Raw genomic sequence first — 14,735 nt, forward strand, 5'->3', positions numbered from 1 at the left:
AGGATACCCCCCCCCCCCCCCCCCGCCCGCACACACACACACGAAATAGATTTTTCACGTATGGGAAATGAGTTTACGTGTTGTTTTTTTTTTTTGTTTTTTTTTTTGTTTTGTTTTGTTTTTTGTTTTGCTTGTCAAGAAATTTCTGGGTTGTAAATTTTTTTGGCTGGGGTGGACCCCCCCCCCTTGGAAAAAATTCTGGATCCGCGCCTGGACAATTTCAACCAAACTTGCCACAAAGTATCATGGGGTGGCGAGGATTCAAGTTTGTTCAAATGTAGGGTCATGCCCTCTTCCAAGGGAAGATAGCTAAGAACTTACAACTAAGAAATATTCATGCGCGGATCCAGGAATTTTTTCCTGTGGGAGGGGTCCATTCCAGTCAAAAATATTTCAACTCCAGAAATTTCTTGAAGTCGCTGACTTTTAATTCTTCTTAAAGTTTGACACAATGTGTGTTTTTCATTAATTTCTTTCAATATAATAATATTTTTAGATTTTTTAAAAAATTTTTGTTTCAGCACGATACCTCAAGCCTTTCTGATTTTTTGTTTTCAATAAATTTTTACACAACCCCCTGTGGGCCAAAGAAGACCCCTATTGATTTGAGATTGAAAGATTAAGGTCATAAAATAAACTATGTCTTTTTACACTTACGTTTCCATGCGACATTCCGAGAAGCCTTTGAGCTTTTGCACTGAAATTTTATACATCTCTCTGTGGCCCAAGGAAGACCCCCATTGATTTTGGGGTCAAAAGATCAAAGGTCAAGGTCATAAATGCATACGTTCTGGTTCAAACTTTCATTTCCGAGCAATATTTCAAGAAGTTTTTGCTTCCTCTTAAAGTGCACCGCTCCCAACCCATCCATCCCTATCCCCTTTAGATTTGCACATGCTCTTTTTTTCCCTAATGCGATGGACACAGATTCTCTGAATTAGCTTGTTTTCTGTGTATCCTCAATGTATACCTGCTTAATTTTTTATCAGTTTTGAACTTGTTGTATCAAGATAATCTTACATATGATACCAGGTAAATATGGGCATGCAAATTTTCCAAACAAATTTAAAAGAGGTAAGCTAAGTTTTAACTGTCTTTTATCAAGTACCAGTTATCAACCTGACATAAATCGTTCTTTTAAATGGAAAGTGAATTAAGCTGTTATGATGCCCTTGTCCTTTAACAAACATAAACCTGCCAGTTCATATGAAACATATCGCAATTTTATCATACTCCCCTTCTGTACATAAGTGTATTTGGTAATCAAAACCAGCAAATGAAATAAAAGATAACTCTTCTACATCTCTTTAAATACTAAATGATTATGCAATGTTAAGAAAATACAATTTTAAGAGGCATATTTGGCCAGAATTTTGGTTGCTTAATGTCCATAGTCCTATCATAAGTCATCTGTATTGCAGTCTCCATTCCGTGAATCATTGCGGCACCCTTTCCATACAGCTTCATCATTTCTGCTGTCCGTCGAACTCCAGGTCTTTCTGAAGGGGCTTCTATGGTTGGAGCCTTTTTGTTTGCTTTAACTGAAAATGAGCATGGAAATGTATATGGTATATCCTTAAATAAAAGACTTATTAACACGTAAATATACATCGACACAAGCCAAGGGTTTTGTGTCCAATCTATTTCCACAAATAGATGTACAATTCAAAATTAGAAAAGCATTAAACAAAGTAAAGTTTTCAATTTAAAAGTTAACATTTTATGATCTCATTGAAATTTCAAATTTGCAAAAAAAGTTGTAAACTCTTTGAAAGACATCACACAAATTTTCAAAATAATTTACACTGGTAATCTTAATTATTTTCAATTTTAAATATACATGTATTCTGTTAGATGACAAACCTTCTTCTATTTGAATCCTTTTCTGGACAGTTCCATCTTCTCCAATAATTTCTTTTGAGGCATCTGTAAACAAAAGATTAACAGTGTTTACAAATCAAATTTCTTTCTCTTTCTTACTTTGTAAACATGACTTGTTTACATTCTAAACGAACAGACATGGCAAAAATCATTGGTTTTACACTTTAACATTTACACTGTATAATGATGAATTTGCTTTTCAAATCCACTGGTTACAAGAAGCACACATTTTTTAATGTCATCTTGTGTGTACATGTATAACAAATCATGGAAATTAAATTCAGTCAATTATAAAAACGCAATATCATACACAACTTACCTCTTTTTTTCCTATGCTCATGAGAATGAGCAAAGAACTGAACCATTTCTTTTGTCACCTCCATTTCATACACCTCACTATCGTCTGAGTCCACCCCTGCTAAGTCTGATTCTGTCTCCTGGGGTTGCTTCACAGGCTTGGTTTGGTTCGATAACCCATGCTGTTTGTGTCTGTTAGCTGCATTCTTATACTGACCTGTTCCCCTTCTCAAGCCACCTCTTGACCTCCCATGACCCCTTCCACGACCTTCACCTGGTGCCTTTTTGAACTGCTGCCCTCTTCCTAAATTTGGAGGAGTCATTGGATTTGGCATATTCATTTGATAAAAAGGATGAGAATAATTCATATTATAACTGGACATATGCTTCATGACATAAAAGTGTCTCTTGCACCAGGCCATAGACTGGTAATAATGTTTCCAGTATCTATTAAAACACTTGTTCATATGCCAATTTTGCGAAGAAAATTCTGGAACATTTTTGCTGCGTTTTTGAGGTGAGGATTCGTCTGTGCTTTCATCTGTAAAACAACTACTGGACATACAGGAAGTACAAGACTGATCTTCTTTACTGCCCTTGACCCCTGCCGAGTAATCAACATCAGTGTTACTTAAATCGGGGTCGGGGGTAAGGCTTGTTAAGGTGTTGTTCAAGTCGGTGGCGATTGTGTCGGAATCTGAGATGGTGATGTCACTGGACTGACCCTGCTCAGTCTCCACCAAGACTGTTTTACTTTGTGTCAATGATGGGTCACTTCTGGAGGAAGGATCTACACTGGTCATTGAGCTATCAGACTCCTCCATGCTAGAAAATGAAATTTCAACATGTAATACAGTAAAACACAGGTTTTGCTGTTTCACTCTATGAACATGCTTACTTTGAATTGATTCTTACAAAAAGTGATTCTTATTCCCCTAGGCTTATTTAACAATAAAATGCCTTTCTTTGGTTGTTATTACGGGAATGAATGTCGCATCTGTAGCATAAAAAATACATAACCCACGTAAGCGGGTTATGTAAATTTTTTCTGCAAAAGCTGCGACATTCATTCCTGTTCTAACAACCAAAGAAATGCATTTTATTGTTTATATTTATATCTGTTTAAATAATCATTTAAAGGAGGATTAAAAAGATTAATTATTGTATTAATGATACGTCCATCTTTATACATTTCATTGATGGAACAGCCACTGATCAAAAAATCAATACAGGTGATATGCCTAGTGTTGTTCATGCACTGATTAACAGCAATGGGTTTTCTTAAGAAATAAAGGAGAAACTATTCAGTGGATGTAAATATAACAGGTCCGGTACAATCCCTAGTCCATCCCGAGCACTTCGTTATGTAAAGCGGGTTTTACTGTATTTACAATCAGTGTAATTTTCTAGGGTAAGGTATGTCCAGTGCACAATGTTTTATCGATATATTTGACATCAATGTATATATCCTCCAAATTCTTCACACATATTTCTACACTGCTCCACATTCATTAGCTCACCTGAGCCGAAGGCTCGAGTGAGCTTTTCTGATCACATTTTGTCCGTCGTCCGTCCGTCCATCTGTCTGTCTGTCCGTCCGTCTGTCTGTCCGTCTGTAAACTTTTCACATTTTCGACTTCTTCTCAAGAACCAATGGGCCAATTTTGACCAAACTTTATATAAAGCATCCTTGGGTGAAGGGGAATTTAAATTGTGAAAATGAAGGGCCAAGTCCCCTCACAAGGGGAGATAATAAAGAAAAGACAAAAATAGGGTGGGGTCATTAAAAAATCTTCTTCTCAAGAACCACTGGGCCAGAAAAGCTGAAACTTATGTGGAAGCATCCTGGGGTAGTGTAGATTCTAAATTGTTCAAATCATGACCCCCAGGGATAGGGCGGGGCCACAATGGGGAATCAAAGTTTTACATAGAAATATATAGGAAAAATCTTTAAAAATCTTCTTCTCAAGAACCACTGGGCCAGAAAAGCTGAAACTTATTTGGAAGCATCCTTAGGTAGTGCAGATTCTAAATTGTTAACATCATGACCCCCAGGGATAGGGCGGGGCCACAATGAGGAATCAAAGTTTTACATAGAAATATATAGAAAAAATCTTTAAAAATCTTCTTCTCAAGAACCACTGGGCCAGAAAAGCTGAAACTTATGTGTAAGCATCCCTTAGGTAGTGCAGATTCTAAATTGTTAAAATCATGACCCCCGAGGATAGGGCGGGGCCACAATGGGGAATCAAAGTTTTACATAGAAATATATAGGAAAAATCTTTAAAAATCTTCTTCTCAAGAACCACTGGGCCAGAAAAGCTGAAACTTTTATGGAAGCATCCTTAGGTAGTGTAGATTGTAAATTGTTAAAATCATGACCCCCCGGGGGTTGGGCAGGGCCACAATGGGGAATCAAAGTTGTATATAGAAATATGAGGGAAAAATCTTTAAAAATCTTCTTCTCAAGAACCACTGGGCCAGAAAAGCTGAAACTTACATGGAAGCATCCTGGGGTAGTGCAGATTCTAAATTGTTCAAATCATGACCCCGGGGGTTGGGCGGGGCCACAATGGGGAATCAAAGTTTTACATAGAAATATATAGGAAAAATCTTTAAAAATCTTCTACTCAAGAACCACTGGGCCAGAAAAGCTGAAACTTCTGTGGAAGCAACCCAGGGTAGTGTAGATTCTAAATTGTTAAAGTCATGACCCCCCGGGGTTGGGCGGGGCCATAATGGGGAATCAAAGTTTTACATAGAAATATATAGGAAAAATCTTTGAAAATCTTCTTGTCAAGAACCACTGAGCCAGAAAAGCTGAAACTTATGTGGAAGCATCCCGGGGTAGTGTAGATTCTAAATTGTTCTAATCATGACCCCCAGGGGTAGGACGGGGACACAATGGGGAATCAAAGTTTTAAAATGTTGAATCAAAGCATCCTATGGTAGTATAGATTTCAGATCGTTTAAATTATGATCAGTGGGGTAAGGTGGGGTCACAATATGTATTACAAGGGGGAAATCTGGTAAAAAACGGAATGTTCAAAGCTTCTTAGGTGAGCGATGTGGCCCATGGGCCTCTTGTTTAGCATTGTTACTGTAACTATAGTAATAATTTGAACATTTTAACATTTACATTGACCAAGCACAATAAGTTGCACAATGGACAGGATTTCGTGAGAGCAAAGATGAAAGAAAAATGGCAGTTTTCAGTAAACATTTCAAAATAACGGTAAAAATTTTTCATTTTAATATCTTAATACCATGAATTTTGTCATACAGCTGTGGGTAAAAATATGTGACTTTTGTACATGCTGGTACATATCATGTGTTAGTTGAATAATCTAACTGTGTCTCAGGACAAGCCCTCACTACAGTTAGAATACATCCCATATAATGTAACAAATTGAAGCGGATCTGCTCGGAAATAATTTTGAAGAATACAAAAGGGGTTGAGCTGAAAATAACAACAATAAAGTTATTCAAAACAAACATTTTTGGAGATTATTTAAGCTGTTTATCCAAAAAATTAATCCATATCATAGAATGATATGAATATACTAATTTTCTTAACTTTTTTTCTCTCTTCAAATTTACCTGCCATGTTTACTTTTCGAACTCTCTGGATTGTTTGTAGTACATATGTAGCATAAAATGCACTGAGTTTGAGTTATCTCCTGTGTTTATTTTGATTTACTGCGAATACACGGAATGAATTCTATTATTACACCTGGTACATAGGACAATATCATTTTAACAATAGAACTTTCCATCGAATCATGTGTATGCTACACTTTACATGTTTTCCAGAACCATGAAGGCTTGTGAAGAGAAGTGGGTGTGGGCAAAAGCTGCTTTCCATATCTCTAAAGAGAGATTGTCTGAGATACAAAGAGATAATCAGTCCAAAATTTTCATCTTGAGAAAAATCACTGAGGTGCACCATTCAAGAAGAGTTTTAAATATAAAAGTTTTAAAGAGCTTATCTTAGCATTCAGCTCAGTCAGCTTAGGTAGAACATTGCATCATTAAAATGATATAATCCTACAGACCAAGTTTAAGCTAGTAAGGGCCCCGCTCTATAGTGATCAGTCTGTCCATCCGTCTAGCTGTCCTTCCATCTGTCTGTCCGTCCAAGATCTTTTGTCGGGAGCATATCTTCTCTCTCCTTGGCCCAATCTGGCTCATACTTCACCCACAGAGTGCCTTTGGGTAAAGGGTGTGCAGTGACTTTGAACCATCTTTCTAGGTCAAAAGTTAAGGTCATAGCAGAATTACATGAAAAATCCTTGTTCTGAGCATATCTTCTCTCCCCTTTGTCCAATTTGGCTCACACTTCACTCACAGAGTGCCAGTGGTCAATGAATGTGCAGTGACCTTGAGCAAAGTTTCTAGGTCAATGGTCGAGGTCAAAAATAGCCTTTCTGTTTAAATTCTTGTCTGAAGCATATCTTCTCTCCCCTTGTCCCAATCTGGCACATACTTCACCCACAGAGCGCTTTTGGGTAAAGGGTGTGCTGTGACCTTGAATCGTGTTTCTAGGTCAAAGGTTAAGGTCATAGCAGAACTATATGAAAAATCCTTGTTCTGAGCATATCTTCTCTCCCCTTTGTCCAAGTGGCTCATTCTTCACTCACAGAGTGCTGGTGGTCAGTGAATGTGCACTGACCTTGAACAAAGTTTCTAGGTCAAGATCAAAAATAGCCTTTCTGTTTTAATTCTTGTCTGGAGCATATTTTCTTTTTCCTTGGCCCAATCTGGCTAATACTTCACCCACAGAGTGCCTTTGGGTAATCGATGTGCAGTGACCTTGAACCATTTTTCTAGGTCAAAGGTTAAGGTTATAGCAGAATTACATAAAAAATCCTTGTCCAGAGCATGTCTTCTCTTGCCTTTGTCCAATGTGTATCATACTTAACTCACAGAGTGCCAGTGGTCAATGGATGTGCAGTGACCTTGAACAAAGTTTCTAGGTCAAGGTCAAAAATAGCCTCTCTGTTTAAAATCTTTGTTTGGTGCATAATTTCTTTCCCTTAAGTCCACTCAGCCTCAAACAAATTGACTGGGTACAGAACATTTGTGATTTTCCTTCCATATTTTAATAAAAGATATGCAACAATTTTCATAGAGGATACATTTCTTCAAGTTTTTTAATTGTACTATTTTTCAGGGAGTACTTACTTTTTGTCCCCTTTAATCTTAAACACCCTCAAAATAAATCCTTTTCAGCTACCTTACATTTTCATGTTCATTGCTAAAAGTGGGGCTCTTTGAGATGGCCACCATCTCAATGATATCTAGTATAATAATAAAATTTGTTCCATGTAACTACCGTATATACTCGCCTATAAGTCGGTCCGCCTATAAGTTGGTTGTATTTAATAAGCTTGTATACCAGATGGACTGACCTCATATAAAACCATACTTTTAATAGCTCGCCTATAAGTCGTTCAAAGAGTTTTAGACCAGAGATTAACTCCCAAAAAACCGACTTATAGGCGAGTATATACGGTATAATATGTAGCGAAAAAAAACAGGGCAATAACTGGCACTACCTGCATTTACTATAGACAATCCAGAGAGATTCATTGGAAACATGGCATGTAAATTTGAAGTGTGAAAAAGCACTGAGTAAATATGTTGGATATTCGTCTTTACAAGGATTATTTGTTAGGATAAAAAGACATAAACAATATCTTTAGAGGTTTGTTTTGATTGATTGATTGTATATTGTTTAACGTCCCTCTTGAGAATTTTTCACTCATATGGAGACGTCACCATTTGCCGATGGAGAGCTGCAAATTTTGTCCTATACTGTAAAACGAGAAAATTTGGCGCATACATATTTTAGCGCAAACGCAAGTGGGAATGCATTGGCGCAAAAAAATTTTAGCACTTGCACCTGTCAGTAAGATTTGTGTTTTGTTTATCCACACCCGTATTTGAATTTTTGGTTAGTCAAGCACCGAAATACATTAGTACTCCCGTATATCAGTAAACATTCGTTAACTTTACGGCGGTACGTGTTGCTATCACATGGACATGGCACAATGTTAAAATCTATTTTATTTCTATTTTCAATTAAAAGAAATGGAGTATTTACTCATTTAAAACATATATTAAAACAATGCACGCATCGACAGAAAATTACTTAGATAAAACGGTAATCCTAATCAGGTAATATTGTCTGCAAGCTCAATCGCCATGCTTGATTGCACTGTTTACCTTGAGGCGATAGATGATTGACACGCCGAGAAGTCAAACTTTGAAGGTGCTTATGAAAATAATCGGGTAACAACTACTGGGGTAACAATAGTTTAATTAAATTATAATTTGGCAGAACTTGCTGTCTTCCGAGCATGTGCAGTGCTAGTGTGTATATAAAATCCAATGACCTTCGACATTACGTAATCGCGCGTTCCGGTTTACATTTACTTATGTAAAAGCTTTGAACACACACAAAAAAAATGATATTTAGAAATCCTTTAGCACACAATAAATTTTAGCCCTCAGGGGCTCTTGCGCCAAAGGCGCTAAAATTAGTAGTGCGCCAAATATTCTCGTTTTACAGTACTCGGCACTCAAGGCCATTGAGCAGGGAGGATCTTTTTTGTGCCAGCACCTACTGCAACAACATGGGACCTCAGTTTGTATGGTCTCATCCAAAGGACCAGTCTCCACGTCCCACAGTGGGATTCGAACCTGCAATGTAAGGATCAACTACTTACTTCGCAACTCTAGAGCAGAAGCTCTAACCTCTGCACCATGTGGGCAACAGATTTCTTTTGAATAAGGTAGTTATTTTCAGTACAACCTCTTTTGTGTTTTTCAAAATCATTTCGGAGTGAATCCACTCCAATTTGCTGCATTCGAAGTAAATGGTATGTATTCTAACTGTGTTGAGGGCTTGGACCGAGAGACTTAGATTATTCTAACTACAGACAGGTGAGCTAAATACTAGAAATTTAGAACAGGTGAGCTAAATACTAGAAATTTAGAACAGGTGAGCTAAATACAAATGGATTTCAACTTTAAGTTGCATAGAGTAAATAGACTGGCATTGTCTGTCTCAGACAGCGAGACCAGTCTATGGAGTAGAGTGATAAGGCACTTACCTGAATCTTCTCTACTTTGTGTCAACAGACACTCTCTAACGTTGGAGATTCGTTTTGTATACCATATTCTGAAAACAAGTTGTTCTCTTACTATTCGAGTTCACGAATTTTAATGGAATAACAATTCTTATCAATTGTATTTTAGATATTGAATGATAATATATATCCATTAGTTGATTTAACGTTTTAACCATACGCCTGATGCTTTTTAATTGTCCTAAGAGGATTTTCCTACCCAATTTCCAGTCTCTCTGCAGAAAGTTTGATCACGTGACTAACATGGTGGCAAACAGCAGCAAAACAGAATTCGTCAAGATATTAAATAGAAAAAAAATTGGAATCCTTCAACAATCGGTAATTAGATGGAATTATGATAAGTTTTCTATGGAATTTCTGTATTTTTATTTGATCCTCAACCTGGCTGAGGACCGATTTCACAATTTCTATTGAACTCATTTCAAAATATCTTCTGACCGATATTAGAAGTCAAAGAACGATAACTCTTTACAAGCGGAGGTTATTGGTACTCAAGGATATACATTTTCCTATAGTATAGGTGACTGGTTTCAGTATGCTGTTTTGGGATTTTTGCATTTTATGAGTTTTTCTAGGCATGTCTAAATACACATTAATGAAAAATAGCTGATATTTTCATTTTTTTTTTAATGAAATGACAAAAAGGTAAACACTCTCTTTCTTGGATTCCAGTGGGTGATTTATTCTTTTTAGAGAAGTGGACAGGCTTTCACCTACATCTTCATGGATGTATGTGAAAACCTAACCACTTTTCTAAAGAAACAGGTACATGTCTTGTGGCTCATGATTACATGTAATATCTCTTTGCTCTACATTAAGACACGTCTTCACATTGTAAAATTATTTAATTCAGTAAACCATGGATCAAACATAGGTCAGGAAAAATATGTAAAATTGAACAATGTAATATATATGTTGTAACTGTTAAACTAGTTTTTACCTATTTGTAATATTTTTCCATATCAATGTCCAGTGAGATTGAGTGCTTTATAGCTAATGTTTTCACATATGAATAGATATTTGCCATACAATGCACTGGGTTGATAAAAAAAATCACGGTTTTATAGCTGCAGAACCTGTTAATATCTCTTCTCCGCCGCCAAAATTGTGCGGTTTTTCATAAAAAAAAATTACGATATATAAGTGTCTTAGGTAAGTAAAATTTAAGCATCTTTATAGTAGGAATGGCATAAAATTTAAATCAAGGGGACAAAAATTTAAGCTTGTGTAAAATTAATTCTTCCAAATTCTTACCAAATCAATTGCAAAAAAATTAGTCAATTTAATAAAATTCCCAAAAATTGAAATCCTCTTACTAAATAAGTACTTTCGTAGCCATTTTGACATCATGACACGAAGCGCGTTGGAGCCAAATTAGAAGTCAAAGAACAAACTCTTTACAAAAGACAAGGATATACATTTTCTATGATCTGGTTTCAGTATGTGTTTCAGGGCATTTTAGGAGGGCTATAAACAGCAACTGTAAGGTATGTTTTGTTGTGAAAACAGTGAAAGCTTTTGTTAAGAATACACGGCTGGCAATATTTTGAAATTATATTTTTAAAAACATGGAGAAATAAATCGATAAAACAGTCGCACATTGTAAAATTTTTGTGAGCAATAAATATAGTTTAAAATTTCATGTTCTAGTCCAAGTGGCAGTTTGTTATAGCTTTTCCTATCAATGTCTGTCAAATTATTATGCATTCTCCTAGAGATTTGCCATACAATGCACTGGGTTGATAGCAAACATTTTAAAGTAAGTTTTTGGCATCAGGTGACATAGTACTCTAGGACTTTTGTGTCACGTTGGGGCAAACATTCTGGTGTGTCAACGTCAATATACCGTGTAGCGGATTATTTTAGCTGGGTGCTAATTTTGGCATTTTGAAAGTAGCCCACCAAAATTTTAACCATGAAAATATTCACAACTCTTTTTAGTTTTCATCTGCAAAGAATTGAAACCCTGTGACCGCTAAAATAAATTACACCAAAATTATTGGCATACCTTTGAGCAGATAAAATGCCAAATTTTACACCCACCAAGAAAACCCGCTATACGGTATAATATGATACTAGAAATGTAACAATACAGTGAAAAATCGATCATATCGAATACTTGGATCACAATGCCTCACGATACACATACCGGTATTGTATCGCCATGTATGTATCAGGATACAGTATAAGTTAATGTTCATTGTCTTATTTGAAAATTCTACATCCAAGCTGAGAAATTTCAATGTTACAAATGTCGAAAACAAGGTAGCGATGAAAAAATATAATCAATGCTAAGACTATATGCCCACCTATAAATAACTTTGAGGGAGGGGGGGGGCAGATATTCTTTTTATATTTTCTTTAACTGTGAAGGTTAACAAGCAAGGATGTTTAAACATTTTACTGATGGCAGCTGTATCATGATACGTGTTGTATTGCATCGTGTCATTAGGTAGCTTGCGATACTCTGTCTTATATGATACATGCAAACTTTAAAGTATAAAAGCAGATCACCAACACTTCGTGAGAATGCAGCAGTAAATTTATTTTGTTGATCGATTTCGACCTGAGACGGTCGTCATCAGAACCTTATGTTCTATGATACATGTATATACATGTACTCCCCTAGTATGTAACAGCTACTTTTACCTTCATTAGTTTTGCCCTGATTATACCTGCATCCTGTTAGTAATAATGAGGGTATTACTAAGATTTTTTAATGTGTGCATTTTGACGGTTAACTATGATTTTTATCATATTTACTGTGATTTATTTTGGTGCAATTAAAAAACACTCTTTTTGAAAAAAAAAAAATAATGCATATGTTAGAAAGAAATTTGTCAGATTAACAGAAAATATTTGAAACATAATAACTGCCTCTTGCAAGTTCTATCTTTGATAAATGGTTTTTATCTGTATTGTAGCAGTGTTTTGTGTTCAGAAATTCAAATTGGACCATACTTTCTATGGATTATTAAATTGCATAGGTAGCAGACGATTATTAGGATCAATAGTTTGAAATTTAATTTTAGGTTAGATAAAGTTCACCATGAAATATACAGATATCCTTATGAATTAAAGTATTTCAAGACGAATCTTTCTGTCCAAATTCAGTTTATTTACTGTCTTATAGTTCATAAATTGGAATAATTGTCTGCCATTTGCAGGAAAACGTAAGCGGAACGACTTTGCTAAATAATAGATATAAAGTAGTTTATTTTTAAAAAAGTGACTATTGATTTTATGACTTCTATGGGCCAATTAAACATCTTAAATTGAAACAGATATAAAAAACAATTAATTATTGTAAATTGAATTTTAATTTCATGTTAAATCAATGTTTTTGAAGAAAGAGTGCAAGTATATCTTACAATATTAAGACAGTTTGAATTTATCTTTTTGATGCAGGTATGGATGATAATTACCCAGTAATTGTGGCAACAAGGTATTAAAAGTAATAAAATATTTTTAATAATTTACAAAATGGTTTTAGAGACCAATTTTTCAATCCATAGCATGATGAATCTAGACTTGATGGTGAAACTCTGATCCCCCTTGTTTGTAGTTACCCGTATATCAGAATAAACACATCAACACTTCACACTTAGATACTGCAGAAGTACTTTTTTCCGCATGGTATTAATTTACGCTATGTACGCGGTCACAAATTTTAAATTTTCCACGAAAATTTGTCCAAGTGTACTTAATATAAATGTCAGGCTTATCATGACAGTCGAAGAAATCCGCAGAATTATTACTGAATAATCTACCCACAGATTAAGCAGAAATTATGAATCCGCGGAATTATGACCCCATGGAAAAAAGTACGTCTACAGTATGCAAAATAATAATATAATAATAATAATAATAATAATAATAATACTTTATTTTAAGAGGGTGACCCGATTAGTGCAATGCACTAGTCTTCCTCGGGGCCCTATAAGCATGTTCACAATAATACAATAATGAAATCATTGTACAATAATAAATAATACAACATGACGTAAAAATACAAGTACATATAGATTTCAGGAGATTTTAGTTGTAAACAACAAAAAATCTGCAAAGGTCTTCAAAACGCAGAGCATTTGCAACCAACATTGTATACATATTATTATCTGTTAACTGATCTCCTGTATAACAAAATACATACTAGTATGTAGATATGTTTCTAAATGAAAGTCAAACAAGGATTTGTTAATTTTATGATTTGTATGATTTAAGCCTGTTATGAACAGAGAGTATTTAATACTTATTTCTAATATTGACATTTTATCATTTACCGGTACTAGCAATTGTTTTTTTTTATAGGACAGGTGATAATTGGTGTTGGAAATATTACATAAATGTTTGAGAATAACAAATTGTTTACATACATGGATTTACATCTTATGATCATCCTTTGGTATATAACCACTGCTTGGTAAATGCTCCATCTCGTCAGATCTACATGTTGTTTGTTTATATCTCTGTGCAGAATATTTTAACAATTTAATTGACTCAAAAATGTTAAGTAATTATCTATAAAGAATTTCATTCTTCTTTTAAGCTTCACTGGTCAGAGAAAAGAAGAGCTTATGCAATAGTAAGGTGTCTGTTGTCTGTCCGTCTGTCTATCTGTTTAGCCATGTTAGCTGTTTGCCTCTCTGTAAACACTTTTCAATACGCTACTCTAACAGTTTTCACTGTTTTGGTTTGATTTTAATATGACTTGGCAGTTGGCACACAAGTAGACTACACTATAATACAGAATCATTTTTACAGGTTTTGGATTGCGATGAATGGTGTTGCCATGGGAACAAAATTAGTAATTTCTGTGAAATAATTTTGAAATGCTAGTCCTCCTGTAGTTTTTTGTCTGATTTCAGTATAATTTGGCACACAAGTAGACTATACTAAGATACATAGATCTATTTATTGTTGTTGCATACTTTCAAAATCCAAGTGCTACTTTTCTCTTGCTTTGTTCGAAGTACAAAGTACTACAAACCATGGTCCAGTGGAGCTCTAGTCTCATCAGAAACTTTGGATTCCTTAAATGATGAAAAACAATTTTTGTAAAGTCAACTTGTTGGGAAAAAAGGGGTGTAATCACATATATTATTATTAACAATGAAACCACAGTTAGTGCATAGTTATGATGAACAAGGGCGCCTCTTCAAAAATTTTGAATTTTATTTTCAGATAAACCAACTGCACAGTTATGATGTTCAATAGATTCCAGTATTGTTAAATGTTAAATGTATGGCCCTGGGGTCAAAGTTTCTTTGGGATGCAGGAGTTGCTCCATTGATTATATAGTAAACATGCATTATTCCTGTTTGTGAATCCTTTTCTGCTACTGAAATTAAACCAAGTGCTTATGATGGAATTCTAGATTGGATTCTCTTGAAAATACATTCA

The 14,735-nt window shown here is 35.1% G+C and overlaps 1 protein-coding gene across 1 annotated transcript; it reads right to left on the reverse strand.

Moving 5' to 3' along the window:
* Positions 1–1,293: 1,293 nt before the first annotated feature.
* On the reverse strand, positions 1,294–9,553 carry LOC134254613 (gem-associated protein 8-like). The gene is made up of 4 exons (XM_062737143.1): positions 9,532–9,553; positions 2,201–3,003; positions 1,864–1,926; positions 1,294–1,541 (listed from the first exon to the last, which is right to left on the reverse strand). Exons 2-4 carry the CDS (start codon positions 3,000–3,002, stop codon positions 1,333–1,335), a joined length of 1,074 nt encoding a protein of 357 aa, XP_062593127.1. The 5' UTR covers position 3,003; positions 9,532–9,553; the 3' UTR covers positions 1,294–1,332.
* Between the last annotated feature and the right edge of the window lie 5,182 nt (positions 9,554–14,735).

The sequence above is a fragment of the Saccostrea cucullata genome, unplaced genomic scaffold, assembly GCF_032062105.1.
Source record: "Saccostrea cucullata isolate Sc308-1 unplaced genomic scaffold, CSIRO_AGI_Scuc_v1 ctg354, whole genome shotgun sequence".
Lineage (NCBI taxonomy): Eukaryota > Metazoa > Mollusca > Bivalvia > Ostreida > Ostreidae > Saccostrea > Saccostrea cuccullata.

Coding starts and splice junctions, on each gene's coding strand:
- LOC134254613 (XM_062737143.1), bottom strand. CDS start 3,002: ATGGAGGAGTCTGATAGCTCAATGACCAGTGTAGATCCTTCCTCCAGA. Junction 1,927..2,200: donor TGAGCATAGGAAAAAAAGAG/GTAAGTTGTGTA, acceptor TTTTGTTTACAG/ATGCCTCAAAAGAAATTATT. Junction 1,542..1,863: donor AAGGATTCAAATAGAAGAAG/GTTTGTCATCTA, acceptor GCTCATTTTCAG/TTAAAGCAAACAAAAAGGCT.